The 24,765-nt window shown below is 41.6% G+C and overlaps 1 protein-coding gene across 1 annotated transcript in view; it reads right to left on the bottom strand.

Annotated features, from left to right (window-relative positions):
* The window catches only part of LOC128695495 (uncharacterized), a 458,740-nt gene that overhangs the window by 131,441 nt on the left and 302,534 nt on the right, over positions 1–24,765 (bottom strand). The window contains exon 13 of the mRNA XM_053786204.2: positions 6,981–7,093. Within this exon, the coding sequence (XP_053642179.2) occupies positions 6,981–7,093 (113 nt within the window). The remainder of the gene's footprint in view (positions 1–6,980; positions 7,094–24,765) is intronic.

Below are 24,765 nucleotides of genomic sequence, written 5' to 3'. Positions count from 1 at the left end.
GGTCCATATGTGGTCTATTATGGTTGCACTTGTCTCAGTGAGCCTGGTTGGTTTAGTTATTTTTGGTATGAGAAGTGTGTTGTTCATATTGTTGATGAAATCAGTTACAGGCTGATCATCTAGTAAGCCAAGGTTGATGTTGAAGTCTCCAGCTAAGAGAAGGTGGTGCTTATTCATTTGTCTGTTTGTTATTAGTGACTTTAATTTCTCACTGAAATTTGGGATGTTTGTGTGAGGTATCCGGTAAATGGCACCGATTGTTATAGGTGTCTTAAGGTTTTTTACAGTAAAATTAGCAAAAATGTATTCCCCATATTCATCACTAAAGCAAGTGGTGCTAATACAAGATAATTGGTTAGAGTAATAGATTGCAATACCACCCCCAACTTGGTTTGGTCTGCAGTTGTGAATTGCTGTGTATCCTGGTAGAGGGTAGATATTTTTTGTGTCCTGCTTAAGCCAGGTCTCAGTAAGAATAATGCAGGAGAAGGGTGTCTTTAGTGATTCAAGGAAACAATAGGCCATTCAGGATATTGCAAGAAACCCAAAATATTTCTATTCGTTGGCAAAATCAAAGCTAAGAACTGCCTATTGAACTGGATCATTATTGGGAAGAGAATCTTATACTGACGATGAACAGGAAATAAGTGGAATCTTAAAAGAACAGCATAAGTTGGTGTTCAGCAACCCACTAAGTGACAGCAGAGGATGCAGAGACATTCATTCCAGCAGAAGGCCGCGCAGCCCAACTAACTGACATTATAACAAATCCCATAGATTTCGAAAAAGAAATGGCTAGCATGCCCACTTAGCACCTGGACCAGATTCATGGAATGCTCTATTTATAAAGAAGTGCACATACCACTAGCGCGAGCCCCTCAGTATTCTCTGGAGAAAGAGCTTAGATCTAGGTGAAATACCGGAGAATTTGAAGAGTGCAGACACAGTTCCGTTACATAAAGGAGGTAGTAGAGCACCAGCTACAAATTACAGCCCAGTAGCCCTAACTTCTCACAAAATTTTTTTCGAAGGAGTTATGAGACAGCAGATTATAAATTTTATGGACCAGCACAATCAGCATAATCCGAACCAGCATGACTTTAGAGCAGGACGATCATGTCTGCCACAGCTGCTGAACCATTATGACAAAATTACGGAGGAGTTGAAAGACGACCAAAACACAGATTCTGCAAAGGCGTTTGACAAACGCGGCTATGGAGTGATAGCGCACAAAATGAGGGCCATAGGCATTACTGGAAAGGGAGGGAGATGGATTTTTTAATTCCTAACACACAGAACACAAAACAGAGCAAAATACGTACAGCATCAGCGAGGTCAAAGGCTCAGTTCCCCACGGCACCTTCCTGGCACCTCTGCTGTTTCTCATCCTCATAGAAAATAAGTATGAAAGTCACTACGGTAGAAGACACGAAAAAATTACAGGAAGACGTGAGCAGGGTTTTCCAGTGGGCAGTGGAGAACAACATGATGTTAAATGGTGATAAGTTCCAACTGCTTAGGTATGGAAAGAATGAAGAACTCAGAAAGGAACAATGTATACAAAACTCAAGAGGATCACCAAATAGAACGAAAGGAACACGTAAAAGACTTGGGAATAATTATGTCAGCTGACTTTTGTTTCAAAGAACATAATAACAGCCAGGAGGATGATGGAGCTGGTATTGAGAAACGTCAAAAACAAGGGAAATAATGCCACTGGTTACACTTTAAATCGTTAGTGCTCCCTCATTTGGAATATTGTACACATGCTCTCTTGAGCGGAGGAGAGAGAGATATTTGATAATATTTACCTGGAAAATACTCGAGGGCCTGGTCCCAAATCTGTATACTGCCATAACAGCATACTGGAGTGAGAGATATGGGAGGAAGTGCAAAATAAACCCAGTGAGGAGCAGGGGTGCGGTGAGGACAATAAGGAAAAACTGTCTCAACATTCGTAGCCCCAGACTTTTCAACATTTTACCAGAAGATATCAGAAACATGGCCGGTACAAGTGTAGAAGCCTTTAAGAAGAGACTGGGCAAGTATCTTCACCAAGTGCCTGATCAGCCAGGCTGTGATGGATATGTGACGCAGCGGGCCTTCAGCAGCAACAGCCTGGTGGACCAGGCAAGCACCAGACGAACCTGGCCCATGGCCGGGTTCCGAGAGTAGAGGGACTCTCGAAACTCATCAAAGGTATATCGGGGAAAAAAGACTGCAAACCTCACTCAAGGAGAAGGATCTAGGGGTGAGTATAATACCGAGTACATCTGAGGAGCACACCAACCAAATAACTAGTGCAGGAAATGCGCATCTGGAAAATCTAAGAATAGACTTTCGACATCTAATTACAGAGTCATTCTAGATACTGAACACCGTGTACGTCAAGCTCATATTGGAGTATGCAGCACCAGTATGAAAACCATACCTAGTCAAGCACGGGAGAAAGAGCAGAGGTTTTGCATTAAGACTGGTCCCGGAGCTAAGGAATATGTCCTATGAGGACAGGTTAAGGGAACTCAATCTGATGACACTGGAGGACAGGAGGACTCGAAGGGATATGATAACGACGTACAAAACACTGAGAGGCAGTGACAGGTTGAGCAGGGACAGAATTTTTGAGAAATGGGAAGTAGGAACAAGTGGGTACATAGGAAATCTGAAAACTCAGATGAGCCATATGGATGTTAGAAAGTATTTGTTCAGCTTTAGAGTTGTCAGAAAGTGTAAGAATTTGGAGAGTGAAGTGGTAAAGGCGGGATCCATACATAGCTTTAATAAGAATATATACGATACGTCTCGTGATACCAGGAGTGGACCAAATAACGGTCAACGATGAGGCGGGGCCAGGAGCTGTGATTCGAACCCCTGAAACCACATATAGGTCAGTAAGCACACACACACACACACACACACACACACACACACACACACACACACACACACACACAGTCATGTAGGTGAGTATATTGTAACGTGATATTATTCTCAATTGTAGTGTACATGATTTCCTTTTATGATATATAAATATTGTAAATATTGTGTTTTTCTTATATATTAACATTTATATATGATTCATTTTTATATAATAATGTGTTTTGACACGCTAGGGTGAGATATATATAAAGCTCTTTTGATTATTATTTGAAACTTGAATAGTAATTTCGAGCTGAAAAATAGATTCATAATTTCTGTTATTTTTATTTGCCTCATTCTAAGTAATTATTATTATTATTATTATTATTATTATTATTATTATTATTATTAAAATGTAGCACTATTACTACTTCTACTACTACAGGTATTATTATTATGTATCTGTTATTAATATTTGATGTGAAGACTGGGTGCGCGCAAGTTCTGGTAAGTTGCCTTAATTATCGGGTAACGAGAAATGGTTGTCAGAGCGACTTTGTCAACGAGATTTAGTTTTAGTTAGTTTCGGGTGGGTCTCTTTTCCCTCTCACCTGCGTGAGATGCTCAGTCAGCCCTGAGGCTCCTGTGATGTAAAGAAGTAGATCTTTTCCCAGAAAACACTTGCTGACTGTGCATGTAGCTTACCTGTAGTGATTTCCAGGGTTCACTGTTCCAGCGGTCCAGTTTCAGGCCTGTTCTCCCCGTTGCTGGCCTTGAGCGGCCAAGCTCTTGGTATCCACCGCTCACACAATCCAATATATGCACTACAGACCGGCTGGTGAGGTAGTGACTTCAGAAACTTATCAAGTTTCCTCTTGAAAACAGTCGGAGATTTATTGTTAATTTCCCTTATGTTTGGCCGGAGGGTGTTGAAAAGTTTAGGGCCTCTTAAGATTATTGAGATCGCTCTTTGTGGACCTATCGTGCCAAGGCTTTTCACTGGAAATATTTTACACCAACTACCAAGCCTCTTCTTTCATTGGAAATGTTTTCGGTTAGCAGGTTTGGGACCAATCCCTCCAGAATTTTCCAGGTGTAGATTATGATGATTCTTTAAAGTCTCCTGCTTAAGTTAATAGATTACTATATTAGTTCATTATTATAAATGGCGTATAATGCCAACAAGTCACTTGTGAAACAAAAGCTATTTTTATTGACAAAACGTTTCGTCTGTTCTACAAGCTTCTTCACCCGAATGCAAAGATGAATTACAGTCTACATCTTACACTGTCTTTAGGACTGTATTTAGGTACCGTCGAAAGGCAGCCTAAGAGTGGGTGCCAGAAATTTCTTGTCTTTTGTCTTTACTGTCTTTCTCCAACTTCTCGCTTTTCTTTTGCTCATAACTCGAGAAGGGGAAAATTGCGACCGGCTTCAGATTTTCAGTGATTGTGAACGATACCTAGCCTAGGGTCAGATTCTTGCAATAATTGACATGTGTTCCAGTCCTATGGCCAAAGTTAGTTCCAGTATCCTGGAAACGCTCCGATAACTTCCAAAACTCTCAGCGGCATAACTGCAAATATCTAATTTGTCTTATCTCAAAAAGTCTGCTGTAGGATTCTTTTAAGCTTTTGATAAAAGATTTTCAATTTATGAAACAAGGTTTATGAGCCAAAATGATTTGTGTGTGTGTGTGTGTGTGTGTGTGTGTGTGTGTGTTAATTTGTCTCTGTGTGTTTTTGTGTACGTGTAATAATACTCTGTCTCAAGATTCCGAAAACGAGCTGTAGCTCCTGGCCCGACCTCTTAACTTTAAATTGACTCGAAATAGTCCTGTCGTAATAACTTTTGTACGCTTGTATATATTCTGCGTCCACTGCGACACTGATCGGTTCATTCCACTGATCTATCACTCTCTAAGTTAAACACTTAGAGATCCTATATTGTCTGCCGTATATATGCCTCGGAGAATTTTGCATGTCGTAATTATATCTCATCATTCGATTTTCCCGTAATAAAGTGTCAACTCTCTCATTCGTTCTATTAACTCAATGTCCTCAGTTGAGGCACCAGTCTGGATGTTCTCCTTCAGATTTTCTCGTGTGTAATATCAAATTTACTCTAGTAGGTAAGAGTTCCATATCGGCAGTCCATACTAAAGAATAGGTCGCTAGTGAGACAGCGAGAACACTGAATGAATCTATGTCAAGGTTCTTAAATGTTACTCTTATGTTTGCAAGTGAGGCTGCACTCATATATTTGCGATCACGTGGATGGAGTTGCTGGTCATGGCCAAGTCTCTAGGCCACTAATCGATTAGTGTGATGTTCCTTGAGACTCATGGACTATGTCGTAATACAATTAGGACTCGCATATTGAGTTAGCCTCCAACACCTTTCCCAGGACAATCCACTTATTCGCGGGTGTTCACATATGTACGCCCGAGTGTGCGTGATAGAAGCTTACATGTGTGCGTCAGATATTCTATACATAAAGATCCACAATCGTACGACAGAGTAACCGTTTTAACTTTTCAGCAAAATTTGCCAAACGAGGAGATAGCGCAAAACGAATGATTGTCCACTACAGACTTTACTGAAGATTTTTCAGAGAATATTGACTCTCAGGAAGCTTAGTTACATAATTAAATGAAGACAAATTTAGATGGGTGAAGACTGCGTTTTGAGAGGAATACGATAATTTCATTTAGTACAAGAGGAATAAAGAGGTTAGGTAAGATGCGTCAGGAAACAGGACAATTGTTTCTTGACGCGGGTCTCAGTTATATGATGACCAACCACTGAAGCTTTAGGTTATGTGACCGAACGAGGCTTCTGATGGCTTACCTGTCCTCACCTTAAAAAATTAACGTTGTCAGTAGTTAGAAGAATAAGTTGTAGTTTTAAGCCCATCTTACGCACCTATATTATACTACTAATACTACTGTTATTATTACTACTACTACTAGTACTACTACTAGTACTGCTATTCCTACTATACTACTACTGCTATTACTACTACTACTATTAAAAATAATAATAATAATAATAATAATAATAATAGTAACAGTGATAGTAACAATAATAATAACAACAATAATATTACTAATAATAATAACAACAACAATAATAATGATAATACTAATAATAATAAATAATAATAAAACCTAAAACTTTCACAATGAGCTTGAAATAAATATTATAATAGTTTAAAATAAGGTGTATAAAGTGCTAAAAAAAAATTTACAAGAAATAATCTAGATCATTAAATATGCGAGTGAAGACGCAATGCAGTAAAGGGGGAAGAAAGAGAATTTGAATAAAGAAGAGGACTGATTGAATAAGAAATAAGCGCGAATGAGGGGAGAAGGAAGAGAATGAAAACAAACAGTGACGTGATAATAGAGTGGGGACAGAACAATGTCGAATAAAGAGACGGAAGAGACGAGATCTAATGAGGATGATGGGAGAGAATGAACATGTAATAAAGAGAGAGTCATGGTGTAATTGGATAATATGGGAAATAAGATTATCTGTGAATAGCAAGTTAAACTAGATAAATGGGATTATAATAATTGCAGTTATCGACATGATGGAAATAAATATTATAAACATAATAATAATAATAATAATAATAATAATAATAATAATAATAATAATAATAATAATTCAACCTCCTCTCCTGTATAAATTAATAAATGTAAAAAGAAGAAAAAATTCTTTTTTTTTTTAGTCACTCTGCCTCGGTGGGAGACGGCCGATGTGCTAAATAATAATAATAATAATAATAATAATAATAATAATAATAATAATAATAATAAATATAATAATAATAGTAGTAATAATAATAATATTAGTAATAATAAGAAAAATAATAAAATCATAATTTTAATAATAATAAACATGAACGTAATATTTACTTAACATTTGATTGACATTTTCTAACTTAAAAAAATGAAAACTCAATAACTATATTAAAAATTTTAATATATCTTAAATCTGTTTTCTTATAATTTTCAAAATACGAACTTTTAATAATACATTTACTTGAGAAATTATATATGTATTACTCATTTCAAAATGGCTCCCTCTTTCTCTCTCTCTCTATCTCTCACTCACCGTGGTCACGAAATGCTGCTTGAGGCCACCATCGTGACCAGGGGTGCAGGTAACAGCCAGGGAAGTAGCGCTCTGGTTCACCAGGGTACAAGAACTGGGTTCTTCAGGTGGTCCTGAAACACACAAGAACAGAGCTCACAGTTGCCACTTTTTACAATAAGTATTATTATTTTGCATTAAAATATTAATAAATAATGAAAATAACAATTATACTAATAACAATTATAATATAATTATTATTGTTATTATTATCAGTAGTAGTAGTAGTAGTAGTATTATAATAGTGAGGCACTCTGAAACCATAGGATAAATATAGTTCCAATTTCTTGGAAGAAGAGCTCTTTACAGGTAACAAGATACCTCCTAAAACTGAGTGTTTATTACGAACACCGGTGTAGTCTAGTGGCCTGCACACCTGGCTGTTGCTTCATAACCAAGGTAGAAACGAGGAATGAGCAAAAGGCAGCAGTGAGTAAATAACTGTACATATGTACAGTATTTACAGAGGATATGTATAGTAAGGCAGTGGAAGCAAGAGACATGGTGAAAAAACCATCTTCCACCAAAACTGGATGTAAGTCTGCCAATGTTGATTAACAAGTGTGTACCACATAACTTCAAAACTTTGGCGGGCTTGTGATTGGCTGGTTGAACCATGGCGCCAGGATAACGAGGAGGTACCACTCGCTATACCTTTAGCATCTAGTTCTCTGGTAGGGAGGGCATGCTATATGGGTGTGTGACATACGCCGAATAAAATTTAACATACTCTTAGCATACCACGGTGCTTAAACTGGTTACAACTGGGGTGAATGTGGAACGACGACTGTTAGAAAAGAAGTTGTGGTTGGTTAGTTTAAAGGGCCTGAAGCCTATCGACTGGCTGTTGGTCATTAAATGCCATTCACAGCAACAGGGAATATACAGTGGACCCTCGGTACTCGAACTTAATTCCTTCCAGAAGGCTGTTCGAGTGCTGATCTGTTAGAGTACCGAACGAATTTTCCTCATAAAGAATAATGTAAATTTGATTAATCCATTTGAGACCCCCAAAAATACACTTACTGCGACTTTGCGGTGTATTTTCGTATGGTATTTATGATTGTATTCTCTTTTCTTGCCTCATTTGATAGAATGAAAGATATATTACAGAAATAGAGATGATTTTGAATGGTTTACAGGCTAAAAGTACCTTGAAATTGAGCTCAGAGTAGCGGAAATGTTCGATTTTTGCTGATGTTCAAGAGTAAACAAATCACGTCACGCGTCCAATACACGTTAACTGGTCGCTCTAACATGCTTTCACAAATTCGCTGATACTATTTATACTATTTTTACAATAATGCAGTAGTCTGCATAACAGTAAATCTTCTAGTTTTTGTGTGAATAAAAGTTCAAGACGGAAAGCAAGAATAATATAAGAGGAGCCCTAAGTGGGAGGAGCTATAAGAGAGAGAGGGAGGGGCCAGCAAAAGGAGCATTCAGTATCTGATGAGTCGTCTTGATAGCCGGATACTAGCGGTGGTGCGAATACGATGTTGTGTAATTACGCAAGTATTAGTAATAAAGGTTATATATCTATCATTTATTCCAACTTGATGTCAAAAACATGATAGATACTCTAGAAGCACAATAAAGACGCCAAAATTAATAAAAGGCATATTATATGGAGAGGCAGAGGTGGCATTTACATTGGGGCAAACACACTCTAACCAATTTTTTTTTTAGTTGACTGTTATCACTAGTCTTCTTAGGCCCCATGGTGACTTATTTATACAAAAAATAAAAAAAAAATATGAAGAAACACGAAACAGTTTACAGTGAGGTTCAGCAGAGTTTTTGGGACTGAGTGACAGCTGCGGGGAGACTGACGCACATGTTCTGGCACATCATATTTGCTTGGTCGAGTGCCGAGCAAACGGTCGACTACCGAGCAATTTTTTTTACCAACAAAGTGTTCGAGTACCGAAGTGTTCGATTACGGAGCTGTTCGGGTACCGAGGTTCCACTGTACTTTGTATATACAGGGATTATTTGTATACACAGGGATTCATACCTCTAATATCAACACAGATGTACAAGACTCAGTGTACTTGAGCAGATGTACAAAAAAGGCACTGGAAAGGGTGATGGCGAGGGGGATGGTGTGGAGGCTGGCATGGAGGCTGGTGTAGGGGCTGGCTGGAGGCTGGTGTTAGGTGATGATGTAGAGGCTGATATGGGGGCTGGCACAGAGGCTGGTGTAGGGGCTTGCTTGGTGGCTGGTGTGGGGGCTGGGGTGGAGGCTGGTGTAGGGGTTGGCATGGAGGCTGGGTTTGGGGTTGCATAGAGGTTGGGGTAGGGGCTGGTGTGGAGGCTGGTGTAGGGGCTAGAGTGGAGGCTGGTGTAGGGGCTGGCGTAAAGGCTGGTGTTAGGGGCTGATATGGAGGCTGGTGTGGGGGCTAGCACAGAGGCTGGTGTAGGGACTAGCTTGGCGGCAGGTGTAGGAGCTGGCATGGAGGTTCCCGTGGAGGTTGGTGTAGGAGCTGTCGTGGAGGCTGGTGTAGGAGCTGGCGTGAAGGCTACCTGGAGTCTGCCTGGAGGTTATTCCGGGGATCAACGCCCCCGCCTGATCGACAAGGTTGTTACTGCTGGCCGCACGCAGTCCAACGTACGAAACACAGCCTGGCTGATCTGGCACTGACTTCAGATATCTGTCCAGCTCTCTCTTGAAGGCAGCCAGGGATTTATTGGCAATTCCCCTTATGCTTGGTGGGAGGCGGTTGAACAGTCTTGGCTCCAGGACACTTATGGTGTTTTCTCTTAGTGTACCAATGGCGCCTCTACTTTTAATTGGGGGTATTTTGCATCGCCTGCCCAGTCTTTTACTTTCGTAGGGAGTGATTTCTGTGTGCAGATTCGGGACCATTCCTTCCAGGATTTCCCAAGTGTAGATTATGATATATCTCTCTCTCCTGCGTTCCATCGAGTACAAGTCAAGTGCTTCCAAGGGTTCCCAGTAGTTAAGGTGCTTGACGGAACTTATACATGCAGTAAAGGATCTCTGTACACTCTCTAGATCTGCAATTTCTCCTGCTTTGAACGGAGATGTTAATGTACAGCAGTATTCCAGCCTAGAGAGAACAAGTGATTTGAAAAGGATCATCATTGGCTTGGCATCTCTCGTTTTGAACTTTCTCATTATCCATCCTATCATTTTCTTTGCACCTGAGATCATGGCATTGCTGTGATCCTTGAAAGAGAGATCCTCAGACATTACTACTCCCAGGTCCCCTACATTTTTTTCTGCTCTATTGTATGGCTAGAGTTTGTAGTATACTCTGTTGTAGTTATTATCCCTTCCAGTTTTCCATAACGGAGTAGTTGGAATTTGTCCTCATTGAACATCATATTGTTTTCCGTTGCCCACTGGAAAACTTTGTTTATATCTTCTTGGAGGTTAACCGTGTCCTCAATAGATGACAGCCTCATGCAGATCCTAGTATCGTCTGCAAAGGATGATACGGTGCTGTGGGTTACATTTCTGTCTATGTCTGATATGAGGATGAGGAACAGGATGGGGCGAGTACTGTGCCTTGTGGAACAGAGCTCTTCACTATGGCAGCCTCCGATTTAACTCTGCTGACCACTACTCTATGTGTTCGATTAGTAAGGAAGTTGAAGATCCATCTCCCCACTTTGGAAGTTATTCCTTTAGCACGTATTTTATGGGCTATTACGCCATGATCGCACTTGTCAAACGCTTTGGCAAAGTCTGTGTATACTACATCTGCATTCTGGTTTTCTTCCAGTGCATCCAAGGCCATATCATAGTGACCCAGCAGTTGTGAGGGTTGACGTGGAGGCAGGTGTGGGGGCTGGCAGGGAGGCTGGTGTACCTGGAGGTTACCTGGAGGTTATTCCGGGGATCAACGCCCCCGCGGCCAGGTCCATGACCAGGCCTCCCGATGGATCAGGGCCTGATCAACTAGGCTGTTACTGCTGGCCGCACGCAGTCCAACGTACGAGCCACAGCCCGGCTGATCCGGCACTGACTTTAGGTATCTGTCCAGCTCTCTCTTGAAGGCAGCCAGGGGTTTATTGGCAATTCCCCTAATGCTTGATGGGAGGCTGTTGAACAGTTTTGGGCCCCGGACACCTATGGTGTTTTCTCTTAGTGTACCAATGGCGCCCCTACTTTTTATTGGCGGCATTTTGCATCGCCTGCCCAGTCTTTTACTTTCGTAGGGAGTGATTTCTGTGTGCAGATTTGGGACCATTCCTTCCAAGATTTTCCAAGTGTAGGACTGGTGTAGGGAATAGTGTAGAGGCTTGTGTAGGACTGGTATAGGGAACAGTGTGGCGGCTGGTGTAGGGGCTTGCGTGGAGGTTGGTGTAGGGTCTGGTGTGAAGACTTGTGTGGGGGCTGGAGTGGAGGCTGGTGTGGGGGCTGGAATGGAAGCTGGAGTAGGTGCTGGTGTGGAGGCTGTTGTGGGAGCTGGGGCGGAGGCTGGTGTAGGGGTTGGCATGGAGGGTGGGGTAGGGGCTGGCGTGGAGGCTTGTGTGAGGACTTGCGCGGGGACTGGCATGGGGACTAGCGCAAGGGTTGGCATGGAGAACTGGCGAGGGGGCCAGGTACTGAGACGGGGACAAATACGGGGATTGATGGATGGACTGGCGCGGGGACTGGCGCGGGGACTGGCGCGGGTACTGGTGCAGATACTGGCGTGGGGACTAGTGCAAGAGTTGGCATGGAGAACTGGCTAGGGGGCTGGTGTGGGGACTGGTGTGGGTACTGAGATGGGGACAAATGCTGGGATTGATGGATGGACTGGCGCGGGGACTGGCGCGAGGACTGGCGCAGGGACTGGTTCGGGGACTGGCGTGGGGACTAGTGTGGAGACTGGCATGGGGACTAGTGCAAGAGTTGGCATGGAGAACTGGCGAGGGGGCTGGTGTGGGGACTGGTGCAGGTACTGAGGTGGGGACAAATGCTGGGATTGATGGATGGACTGGCGAGGGGACTGGCGCGAGGACTGGCGTGGGGACTGGCGGAATAATGGAATAACTGGGAAAGTGGGGAGATGGATCTTCAACTTCCTAACAAATCGAACACAAAGAGTAATGGTCAACAGAGTTAAATCGGAGGCTGCCATAGTGAAGAGCTCTGTTCCACAAGGCACAGTACTCGTCCCCATCTTATTCCTTATCCTCATATCAGACATAGACAGAGATATACATCACAGCATCGTATCATCCTGTGCGGATGATACTAGGATCTGCATGAGGCTGTCATCTGCTGAGGACGCGGTTAACCTGGAGGTTACCTGGAGGTTATTCCGGGGATCAACGCCCCCGCGGCCCGGTCCATGACCAGGCCTCCCGATGGATCAGGGCCTGATCAACTAGGCTGTTACTGCTGGCCGCACGCAGTCCGACGTACGAGCCACAGCCCGGCTGATCCGGCACTGACTTTAGGTATCTGTCCAGCTCTCTCTTGAAGGCAGCCAGGGGTTTATTGGCAATTCCCCTAATGCTTGATGGGAGGCTGTTGAACAGTTTTCGGCCCCGGACACTTATGGTGTTTTCTCTTAGTGTACCAATGGCGCCCCTACTTTTTATTGGCGGCATTTTGCATCGCCTGCCCAGTCTTTTACTTTCGTAGGGAGTGATTTCTGTGTGCAGATTTGGGACCATTCCTTCCAAGATTTTCCAAGTGTAGATTATGATATATCTCTCCCTCCTGCGTTCCAACGAGTACAAGTCAAGTGCTTCCAAGCGTTCCCAGTAGTTAAGGTGCTTGACAGAACTTATATGTGCAGTAAAGGATCTCTGTACACTCTCTAGATCTGCGATTTCACCTGCTTTGTATGGAGATGTTAATGTACAGCAGTATTCCAGCCTAGAGAGAACAAGTGATTTGAAAAGGATCATCATGGGCTTGGCATCTCTCGTTTTGAAAGTTCTAATTATCCATCCTATCATTTTCTTTGCACGTGCGATCGTGGCACTGTTGTGATCCTTGAAAGTGAGATCCTCAGACATTACTACTCCCAGGTCCCTTACATTATTTTTCCGCTCTATTGTATGGCCGAAGTCAGTAGTATACTCTGTTCTAGTTATTATCTCCTCCAGTTTTCCATAACGGAGTAGTTGGAATTTGTCCTCATTGAACATCATATTGTTTACCGTTGCCCACTGGAAAACTTTGTTTATATCTTCTTGGAGGTTAACCGCGTCCTCAGCAGATGACAGCCTCATGCAGATCCTCATGCAGATCAAAGTTTTCCAGTGGGCAACGGTAAATAATATGATGTTCAATGAGGACAAATTCCAACTACTCCGTTATGGAAAACTGGAGGAGATAATAACTAGAACAGAGTATACTACAGACTCTGGCCATATAATAGAGCGGAAAAATAATGTATGGGACTTGGGAGTAGTAATGTCTGAGGATCTCACTTTCAAGGATCACAACGGTGCCACGATTGCACGTGCAAAGAAAATGATAGGATGGATAATGAGAACGTTCATAACGAGAGATGCCAAGCCGTTGATGATCCTTTTCAAATCACTTGTTCTCTTTAGGCTGGAATACTGTTGTACATTAACATCCAAAGCAGGTGAAATCGCGGATCTAGAGAGTGTACAGAGATCCTTTACTGCGCGTATAAGTTCTGTCAAGCACCTTAACTACTGGGAACGCTTGGAAGCACTTGACTTGTACTCGTTGGAACGCAGGAGGGAGAGATATATCATAATCTACACTTGGAAAATCTTAGAAGGAATGGTCCCGAATCTGCACACAGAAATCACTCCCTACGAAAGTAAAAGACTGGGCAGGCGATGCAAAATGCCCCCAATAAAAAGTAGGGGCGCCATTGGTACACTAAGGGAAAACACCTTAAGTGTCCGGGGCCCAAGACTGTTCAACAGCCTCCCATCAAGCCTTAGGGGAATTGCCAATAAACCCCTGGCTGCCTTCAAGAGAGAGCTGGACAGATACCTAAAGTCAGTGCCGGATCAGCCGGGCTGTGGCTTGTACGTTGGACTGCGTGCGGCCAGCAGTAACAGCTTAGTTGATCAGGCCCTGATCCATCGGGAGGCCTGGTCGTGGACCGGGCCGCGGGGGCGTTGATCCCCGGAATAACCTCCAGGTAACCTCCAGGTAATCCAGGAACTGGTGCGGGGACTGGTGTGGGGACTATTGCGGGGACTGGCACGGGGACTGGCGCGGGGATTGTTGCTGGGACTACTGCGGGAGCTGGTGTGGGGACTAGTGCGATGGGCTGTTGCGGGTGCACTGGCAGGAAGAGGCAGAGCGAGAGAAGATGGCTGAAGTGAATGAAGAACACCAGTCTCAGATGAGGGTAGCGAGTGTGGTCGAAACAATGAAAAAATACCCCAATTACTGGTCCAGAGAAGCTTCCCCCACTCCCTCCACTACGTTACAATACCCCCTCAATCCCTGCTACCCCATCCATCTCTACATCTGCCCTCCCACCTTCCTCTCTCTCTCTCTCTATCTTCATACTCCCCTTTCCCTCCTCACATGCTTGAGGGAATGATAACCGAGGGACGTCCTGTACCTGACGGGCACTTGAAGGTGATAAAGCGACGACCCACTTTGTGTGTGTGTGTGTGTGTGTGTGTGTGTGTACTCACCTATTTGTGGTTGCAGGGGTCGATTCATAGCTTCTGGCCCCGCCTCTTCGCTGATTGTTACTAGGTCCTCTCTCTCCCTGCTCCATGAGCTTTATCATACCTCGTCTTAAAACTATGCATGGTTCCCGCCTCCACTACGTCACTTTCTAGGCTATTCCACGGCCTGACAATTCTATGACTGAAGAAATACTCCCTAACATCCCTTTGATTCATCTGAGTCTTCAACTTCCAATTATGACCTCTTGTTTCTGTGTCCCATCTCTGGAACATCCTGTCTTTGCCCACCTTGTCTATTCCGCGCAGTATTTTATATGTCGTTATCATGTCTACCCTGACCCTCCTGTCTTCCAGTGTCGTCAGGCTGATTTCCCTTAACCTTTCTTCGTAGGACAATCCCCTTAGCTCTGGAACTAGTCTTGTTGCAAACGTTGTGTGTGTGCGTGTGTGTGTGTGTGTGTGTGTGTGTGTGTGTGTGTGTGTGTGTGTGTGTGTGTGTTTGTTACCATTTTGTCCTAGGCACATGTCGATTAGACACTAGGCCTGTTGTATATGCGTGTGCGTGTGTGTGTGTGTGTGTGTGTGTTTGTGTGTGTGTGTGTAGGTGTGTGTGTGTGTAGGTGTGTGTGTGTCTAGAGGTGTGTGTGTGTGTGTGTGTGTGTGTGTGTGTGTGTGTGTGCGTGCGTGTGTGCGTGCGTGCGTGCGTGCATGCGTGTGGACCAAAGATGAGTGGTAGCGTACGGTACGAGAGAGAGAACTACTGGTGGGGGGGAGGGGCGGTCGGGGCGTGCCTTTATTAAAACAAAGGTGGGCGTAGGTGATATTTCTGGGTACTTCCTCATCTCATCTCCTTCTCCTCTTTGTCTTATCTTTGTCTTTTTCGCAATTTTTTTTCATCGTTGTCCAGTTCTTCCTCTTCCTTCTCAATTTATCTCCTAATCTCCTCCTCCTCCTGTTTTTGTTGTTGGTGTTGCTTATCACACAGACACAGACGGAACAAGCCGTGGGCTTGGCTTCTGAGTGGGAGGAGGTGGGGTATGTGCTGACGGGGTGATGGAGTAGGGGAAGGATGAGGACGAGAAGGGAAGGAGGACTGTGGAAATAAATACCTAGTTTAATTTGCGACTGTTGAACTTCAGCTCTTGGACCCGTCTTTTAACTCCCAAGTAGCGTTATTGAAGCCAAAAATTACCTTGAGTAGTTTTAAAAATAGGTAAGACCAATACATAAGTAGGTGTGGGTTTGTGTGAGTTGGACCTGACTGGCTTGAGCCAGTGAGTCTGATGTATGTATAATGTTCGCCAAGACCGTAGTCCTGGCACGGGTCTCAATCTTGCGATGACCTGTCTGATGCATTGCTCCTTCCTTCTTAAGTGGATGTGACTTGGACCTGACTAGCTTAGGCCAGTAGGTGACTTGGACCTGATAATATCCATATTGTATTACTACTACAACAAATAGTACTACTACTGCTACCACTAGTATTACACCTCACTCTAAGCCTATATATACCCTGTGTGTCCATGTACTGGGTGTAACGGCTTGACAAAGCTCCTGGAGAGCGAAACGTTCCCACAATATAATGTCACATTAGTTGCACTTGTGTCCTTTTACCTAACATAGTAGTAACATTCACTACACAACACTATAGTACCATTCACTACAGAACTCTGTAGTAACATTCACTACACAACACTGTAGTAACATTCACTACACAACACTGTGGTAACATTCACTACACAACACTATAGTACCATTCACTACAGAACCCTGTAGTAACATTCACTACAAAACACTGTAGTAACATTCACTACACAACACTGTAGTAACATTCACTACACAACACTGTGGTAACATTCACTACACAACACTGTGGTAACATTCACTACACAACACTGTGGTAACATTCACTAGACAACACTGTAGTAACATTCACTACACAACACTATGGTAACATTCACTACACAACACTGTGGTAACATTCACTACACAACACTGTGGTAACATTCACTACACAACACTGTGGTAACATTCACTAGACAACACTGTAGTAACATTCACTACACAACACTGTGGTAACATTCACTACACAACACTGTGGTAACATTCACTAGACAACACTGTAGTAACATTCACTACACAACACTGTGGTAACATTCACTAGACAACACTGTAGTAACATTCACTACACAACACTGTGGTAACATTCACTAGACAACACTGTAGTAACATTCACTACACAACACTATGGTAACATTCACTACACAACACTGTGGTAACATTCACTAGACAACACTGTAGTAACATTCACTACACAACACTATGGTAACATTCACTACACAACACTGTGGTAACATTCACTAGACAACACTGTAGTAACATTCACTACACAACACTGTGGTAACATTCACTACACAACACTGTGGTAACATTCACTAGACAACACTGTAGTAACATTCACTACACAACACTGTGGTAACATTCACTACACAACACTGTGGTAACAATCACTAGACAACACTGTAGTAACATTCACTACACAACACTGTGGTAACATTCACTACACAACACTGTAGTAACATTCACTACACAACACTGTGGTAACATTCACTACACAACACTGTAGTAACATTCACTACACAACACTGTGGTAACATTCACTACACAACACTGTGGTAACATTCACTACACAACACTGTGGTAACATTCACTAGACAACACTGTAGTAACATTCACTACACAACACTATGGTAACATTCACTACACAACACTATGGTAACATTCACTACACAACACTGTAGTAACATTCACTACACAACACTGTAGTAACATTCACTACACAACATTGTAGTAACATTCACTACACAACATTGTAGTAACATTCACTACACAACATTGTAGTAACATTCACTACACAACATTGTAGTAACATTCACTACACAACGCTGTAGTAACTTTCACTAGACAACACTGTAGTAACATTCACTACACAACACTGTAGTAACATTCACTACACAACACTGTAGTAACATTCACTACACAACACTGTGGTAACTTTCACTAGACAACACTGTAGTAACATTCACTACACAACACTGTAGTAACTTTCACTAGACAACACTGTAGTAACATTCACTACACAACACTGTAGTAACATTCACTAGACAACACTGTAGTAACATTCACTACACAACACTGTAGTAACTTTCACTAGACAACACTGTAGTAACATTCACTACACAACACTGTAGTAACTTTCACTAGACAACACTGTAGTAACATTCACTACACAACACTGTAGTACCATTCACTACACAACACTGTAGTAACATTCACTAGACAACACTGTAGTAACATTCACTACACAACACTGTAGTACCATTCACTACACAACACTGTAGTAACATTCACTAGACAACACTGTAGTAACATTCACTACACAACACTGTAGTACCATTCACTACACAACACTGTAGTAACATTCACTACACAACACTGTGGTAACATTCACTACACAACACTGTGGTAACATTCACTACACAACACTGTAATAACATTCACTACACAACACTGTAGTAATATTCACTACACAACACTGTAGCAATATTCATTACACAACACTGTGGTAACATTCACTACACAACACTGTGGTAACATTCACTACAACACTGTGGTAACATTCACTACAACACTGTAGTAACATTCACTACAACACTGTAGTAACATTCACTACGCAACACTATAGTACCATTCACTACAGAACTCTGTAGTAACATTCACTACACAACACTGTAGTAACATTCACTACACAACACTGTGGTAACATTCACTACACAACACTGTAGTAACATTCACTACAACACTGTAGTAACATTTACTTCACAACTTAACTAATTTTCACTACACAAATAATTTTCACTATTCGATCCTAACTAATTTTCACTAGCAAACCATATATATTAGTGGAAGTTATTAGGCGTGTCTACATAGTTATTGTGTAAGTTATAAGTTATAATTGATTTTCACTACACAAATAATTTTCACTGTTCGATCCTAACTAATTTTCACTAGCAAACCATATATATTAGTGGAAGTTATTAGGTGTGTCTGCATTGTTATTGTGTAAGTTATAATTGAGCAGTAGCAAGTGTTCATTATAATTTAGTTATATACTCTTATCAAAAGTTTGTAATCAAAGATTCAGAAAATGAGTTACTCTAGGAAGCGATGGTGGGTTTGGGTTGCTGAGGTCGTCTTCCTGCTGGTCGTCCTTACTGACTTAGCTTGCCTTATGTATGGAAAATACAACCTGGATCAACCATTGGATGACAGGCAAAAAGACCCCACTGTTATTAAAACCAAGAATAAATTCTTTAAGTTCCTTGAAGACAGCGATAAATTTATACCCATAGACAATGTAATATTTGGAAATGAATTAACAGTAGATGAAACCAAGGAAGTTCAGGCTTCGTTGGAAACTTGTGGTATCATACTTTCCTCCGCAGTCGTGATATGGATATTTGGCTTCGTTGCTCCAAAGTTAAGTTTTGTCTTGATGCAAATCTGGGTTTTGTATGCTGGTTTTTGGGGTGATAATTATATAGGTAAAGCCATGATGGTCCTACAGTACATTCAGGTTCGCCTGCCACTTTACTCCCTCAAATCCTTGTAGCCAGAAGATCTGGTATGGTCTGAGGGACCATTATTCTGGTGGTGGGAAGTAAAGGTGGCTTTGATCTACGCCGCTTGTGCATGTTCACTGTATTGTTACTGTCGTAGGAGTCTTGACTCCGGTACTCCACGAGACGTGGAGAGTGGCGTTACTCACGATAATGAGGAACTTAGTGTGATACCTCAAGACATGGAGTGCCCCCGTGCACAGGATGGTGACAGGACCCGTTACTTCAACACCAGGGCCCTGCTGAACCTGCTTTTACAATATCGACGATTCGTTGCCCACCTGTTAACGCGCTTAAGTAGAAGTCAGGCTCCTAACAACCTTACACTACAACCCTCTATATTACCAGACCAATTGGGACATCAGTCCGCATTACCAGACCAGTTGGGACATCAGTCTGCATTACCAGACCAGTTGGGACATCACTCTACATTACTACAAGCTTTCGCCTCCCCAGTGCCCACTGAAGCTCCACATGCCAACTCAGCTCTCCAAATGGTGTGAAGAGCTTCGCCGAGTGCCCACTGAAGCTCCACCTGCCAACCCAGCTCTCACAAGGTGTGAAGAGCTTCACCCAGTATAAACGTTTTATTTTATTTGTATGACGCAGACTGAGGAATATTCAACATTATTTTTTTATGAGACTTTTTTTGAGGAATTTTGGCAGCGAACTTTTTATTTTATATTATGAGGAATATTATTAAGAATGAACTTTTTATTTTATATTATGAGGAATATTATTAAGAATGAACTTTTTATTTTATATTGGATTGGCGGAATTATTTTAATTTTGTGAATCATTTCAAGAATATTGACAACGACTTGATGTTATTTTAAATATTGTGATAACTGAGAAGAATATTTTGTCTTGCTGAGTGAACATTGAGGAAGATGTGGAATATAACAGTTTTTATCTTGACCTGTTGTAGATAATATTGTAGACAGTGATAATATTGTAGATAGTGATATTATAGATAATATTGTAGATAGTAATAATATTATTGATGGTGATAATATAGTGTTATGTGAGTGTGGAAGAAACACAAGACCAGAGAGTCATACTGTATGACCCATGAGAGACTTGACGATTGTGCTTAATAATAATGCTCAGTGGAGAGTGTTGCGAACTTTGGAGAAGATTCATTACATAACCAGTATGGCAAAGTCTGAGTTAGTTTCTTCAGGAGACATTGCTTAAGAACTGTGATGTGATCCTGGATGGTGTACTGTGACAGTATAGTGAGAAAGTGTGTACATTATAATGGAGACCTAAGTAGGGTAAATTATTGTCTCGAGTGTGTGTGTGTGTGTGTGTGTGTGTGTGTGTGTGTGTGTGTGTGTGTGTGTGTGTGTGTGTGTGTGTGTGTGTGTGTGCGTGTGTGTATGTGTGTGTATGTGTGTGTATGTGTGTGTGTGTGTGTGTGTTTGTGTGTGCGTTTGTACTCACCTCATTGTAGTTGTAGGGGTCGATACTCAGCTCCTGGCCCCGCCTCTTCACTGAACGCTACTACATCCACGGGGTAGTTGAATGATATTCTAGGATTTTCGTGTTTCAATGAACACATCATCAGGAGCTTGCAGTTTTTCAGTAAAAATAGAGAAATACAAGCAAATACGTTCAGAATACACTCGGAAGTTCTCTTTTTCTGAAACATTGCAAGTTCCTGATGTTGCGTCGATTGCAACACGAATGGCCTAGAGCTCTCATGCAAATCTCCCCTGATTGTTTAGCATTTCTTATGACTTGTTAACGATTATTACATATTATATATATATATATATATATATATATATATATATATATATATATATATATATATATATATATATATATATATATATATATATATATATATATATATATATAATCTTGATACAGTAAAAAACTTTTGATTAAGAATTCCCCCCAAAATGCTGATGGATGTGTCTATAAGATTCCCAAAATGCTGATGGATGTGTCTATAAGATTCCTTGTAAAATTTGCGATAAAGTTTATTACGGTCAAACTGGTAAAAATCTCGAACTAAGATTAAAACAACATAAATATAGCATTAGAACTGGACAAGATTCCAATGCTCTATTTATTCATGTAAGAGATTTTAACCATCCAATTGATTTTCAAAAAGTTGAGAAAGTAGTATCAAGCAAGTCCATGGTCGACAGGAATATAATTGAATCTTGTTTCATAAAAAACAGTTTTGACAATAATATGAATATTTCCTTTGGTTTATATAAATTAGATCCATTTATAATTAATAGAATTTGGGAAGAATTTAATAATACACTGGACAAATAAATAGCTAGGGGGTGAGTTTTGCAAAGGACCTATCCAAGTTGGCTCGCCGCGCGTCACGTGTTTAACCGTTGTGGGATCTGATAGTGAGGTGCTGGCCGACCCCTTATATAGCTTCCTTGGATGCTTCACTTTCATAGTTCCTTGATAATGTGAGTAGTCACGAAAGCGCTTGGAATTTCTCTATTTCTTTCAGAGTGGTTGTTTTGCATATTTTGAAATCACCTGTTTACTGTGATCTTATTGCATATATATATATATATATATATATATATATATATACATACATATATATACATATATATACATATATACATATATATATATATATATATGTATATTGAAGCATATATGTGAACAGTATTTAGATAAAGGCAGGGAAGCTTCTATTGCATTTATGGATCTAGAAAAGGCATATGATAGAGTGGATAGAGGAGCAACGTGGCAGATGTTGCAAGTCTATGGAATAGGTGGCAAGTCACTAAATATTGTAAAGAGCTTCTATGAGGATAGCGAGGCTCAGGTTAGGGTGTGTAGAAGAGAGGAGAACACTTCCCGGCAAAAGCAGGTCTCAGACAGGGATGTGCAATGTCACCATGGCCGTGTGTGTGTGTGTGTGTGTGTGTGTGTGTGTGTATGTGTACTCACCTAACTGTACTCACCTAGTTGTGGTTGCAGGAGTCGACTCAGCTCCTGGCCCCGCCTCTTCACTGATCGCTACTAATTCCTCTCTCTCTCTGCTTCATGAGCTTTGTCATGCCTTGTCCTAAAGCTATGTATGGTTCCTGCCTCCACTACATCACTTGCTAGGCTATTCCACTTTGTGACGACTCTGTGACTGAAGAAATACTTCCTAACATCCCCGTGACTCGTCTGAATCTTCAGCTTCCAATTGTGACCCCTTGTTTCTGTGTCTCCTCTCTGGAACATTCTGTCTCTGTCCACCTTGTCTATGATATGTGTGTGTGTGTGTGTGTGTGTCTACTCACCTAATTGTGGTTGCAGGGGTCGAGACTCAGCTCCTGGCCCCGCTTCTTCACCGACCGCTACTAGATCCTCTCTCCCCCTGCTCCATGAGCTTTATCATACCTCATCTTAAAACTATGTATAGTTCCTGCCTGTGTGTGTGTTGTGGTTGAGGTAATCAAGACCCAACCCGTACTTTTTTTTACTACATACAAACGGTCTCACTGGTTTTTAATCCTTCTTATTCCTTTCCCTTCCCCGATGTTGGGTCACATTATGATGGTGACGGAATGGGAACTTACATGGCTTGGATAACAGTTTTCATCTCTCTTTTCCGGTCTAACCACAGCAGGGAGATTTCCGCTCGTCAAAAATATGCTCTGGGTTATCACCTATGACTGGACAATTTAGGGATATGGTTTGAACTGTGTAGTTATAGCCTCATGTCACTTCTAGCAAAAATGCCGCTGATGACGACGATGTTCAAGCCTCCACAACACACGTATACACAGTGATTTATTGCCTCCGCCTTAAAACTGTACATCTTCCTGACTTACACCACTTTCAGATATCTCTGAGAGGCTTTTACCTATTTTAACTCTGTATCATATGTACCTAATCTCTTCATTACAATCTCCTTTATCAGAATCTCTTATGTATCATTTACATAGTTATCATGTCCTTGTTAGCCCATCTATTTTGTCTTAGGTCGTCAGGTTCAGTTGTGCAAGTCTCTTAAGTCATTCCCTTCAGGTTTCTTGTGAATCGCAAACTTTCTTCAGTTTCTACATATTCCTAATAAGGTGCGGAACACAGTGGTGCAACATATTGTATGATTTATCTGATATATATCATGTATTTACATTAAGTGTCCTGAATAATTCTTTGTTAAGGATCCTGTAAAATGTTCTCATGATTACTAGAGATGTACGATACATGCTAACAGTGTACGTTTTTCTCAAGTACACCACCATAGATACACTTGGTACTATGCTTACTCCGTAGGTCCTTCTCTTTGTTCGAAGTTTGCAGCCTCTATCTCCTAAGTTTATTCTGAATCTTTAGACTTCTTCCTCCTTTCTCAATTTTCACAATATATGTACGTGAACAGATTGAATTCCGAGAGCACTTTACCTGGCCATCCCTGTAGTCTGTCCAAGCTGTCCATGTCTTACTTTATCCCATTCAGCGTTTTATCATGAATAATCATATACCTTCAATGAACAGCAAAATTTAGGGTTTTAAATCGCTCTTAGAATGTCGTTTACCTATATGAGGATGAGTACCGGTCTCAGCACCCACTCTTGCGGGAACGCCATTTTCTTTTCATATTTATTCATCGCCTTTTAGTGAGTTTACCTGGAGTCGCTTCTGTAGGTCACCTCCGCGGCTCAGCCTCAGACCAGGCCTCTGGTTGCTGGCCTGTTCCATCAGCATGCTAGTGCCCTCCGACTGGAGGCCAACGTATGCACCACAACACGGTTGATCTGGAACTATTTTGAGGAAACTGTCAAGACAGCGAGGAGTTTGTTAGTTAATCCTCCTTATGCATTGAGGGAGAACGTTGAAGAGTTACGATCCCGTAACAATTATTGGGTTCTCTCTCAGTATTTTCAACGCTCTCTAGTTTTTCACTGGAGGTTCCCTGCACTGTCTGCTAATTTCGGTGTGCAGGCTTGATACCAATCCACCATTATCTTACAGGTGTAGATTAACGAAGAGCTCAAAAAATTGAAGTTATAAAAGAAGAAGAAGAAGAAGAAGAAGAAGAAGAAGAAGAAGAAGAAGAAGAAGAAGAAGAAGAAGAAGAAGAAGAAGAAGAAGAAGAAGAAGAAGAAGAAGAAGAAGAAGAAGAAGAAGAAGAAGAAGAAGAAGAAGGAGAAAGAAGAAGACGAAGAAGAAGTCACACTACTCATAATAACACAGAATTACTAGTGTTGAATCTCTAATAGAATAATATAATTAGTTCCACTTGTCACATTCGTCCATCCTGAGTCAATTTTCTCGACATCACTCTCATCCATCTGTCCTCTAGGTATTATGAAATCCATTTTATTTGTCTTTCCGGTTATCTCTGTCTGAACTTCTAGTTTTGAATAATTCTCTTGAGTGATACTGTAGCAGGTTCATTTTTGCAGGGTGAGAGATATGGGGGTAAGTGTAAAATAAACCCAGTGAGAAGCAGGGGTGCGGTGGGGACAATAAGG

Source organism: Cherax quadricarinatus, chromosome 2 (assembly GCF_038502225.1).
Source record: "Cherax quadricarinatus isolate ZL_2023a chromosome 2, ASM3850222v1, whole genome shotgun sequence".
NCBI lineage: Eukaryota > Metazoa > Arthropoda > Malacostraca > Decapoda > Parastacidae > Cherax > Cherax quadricarinatus.
Note: the sequence above shows the minus strand (reverse complement) of the source record. Positions and strands in the feature narration are given on the sequence as shown.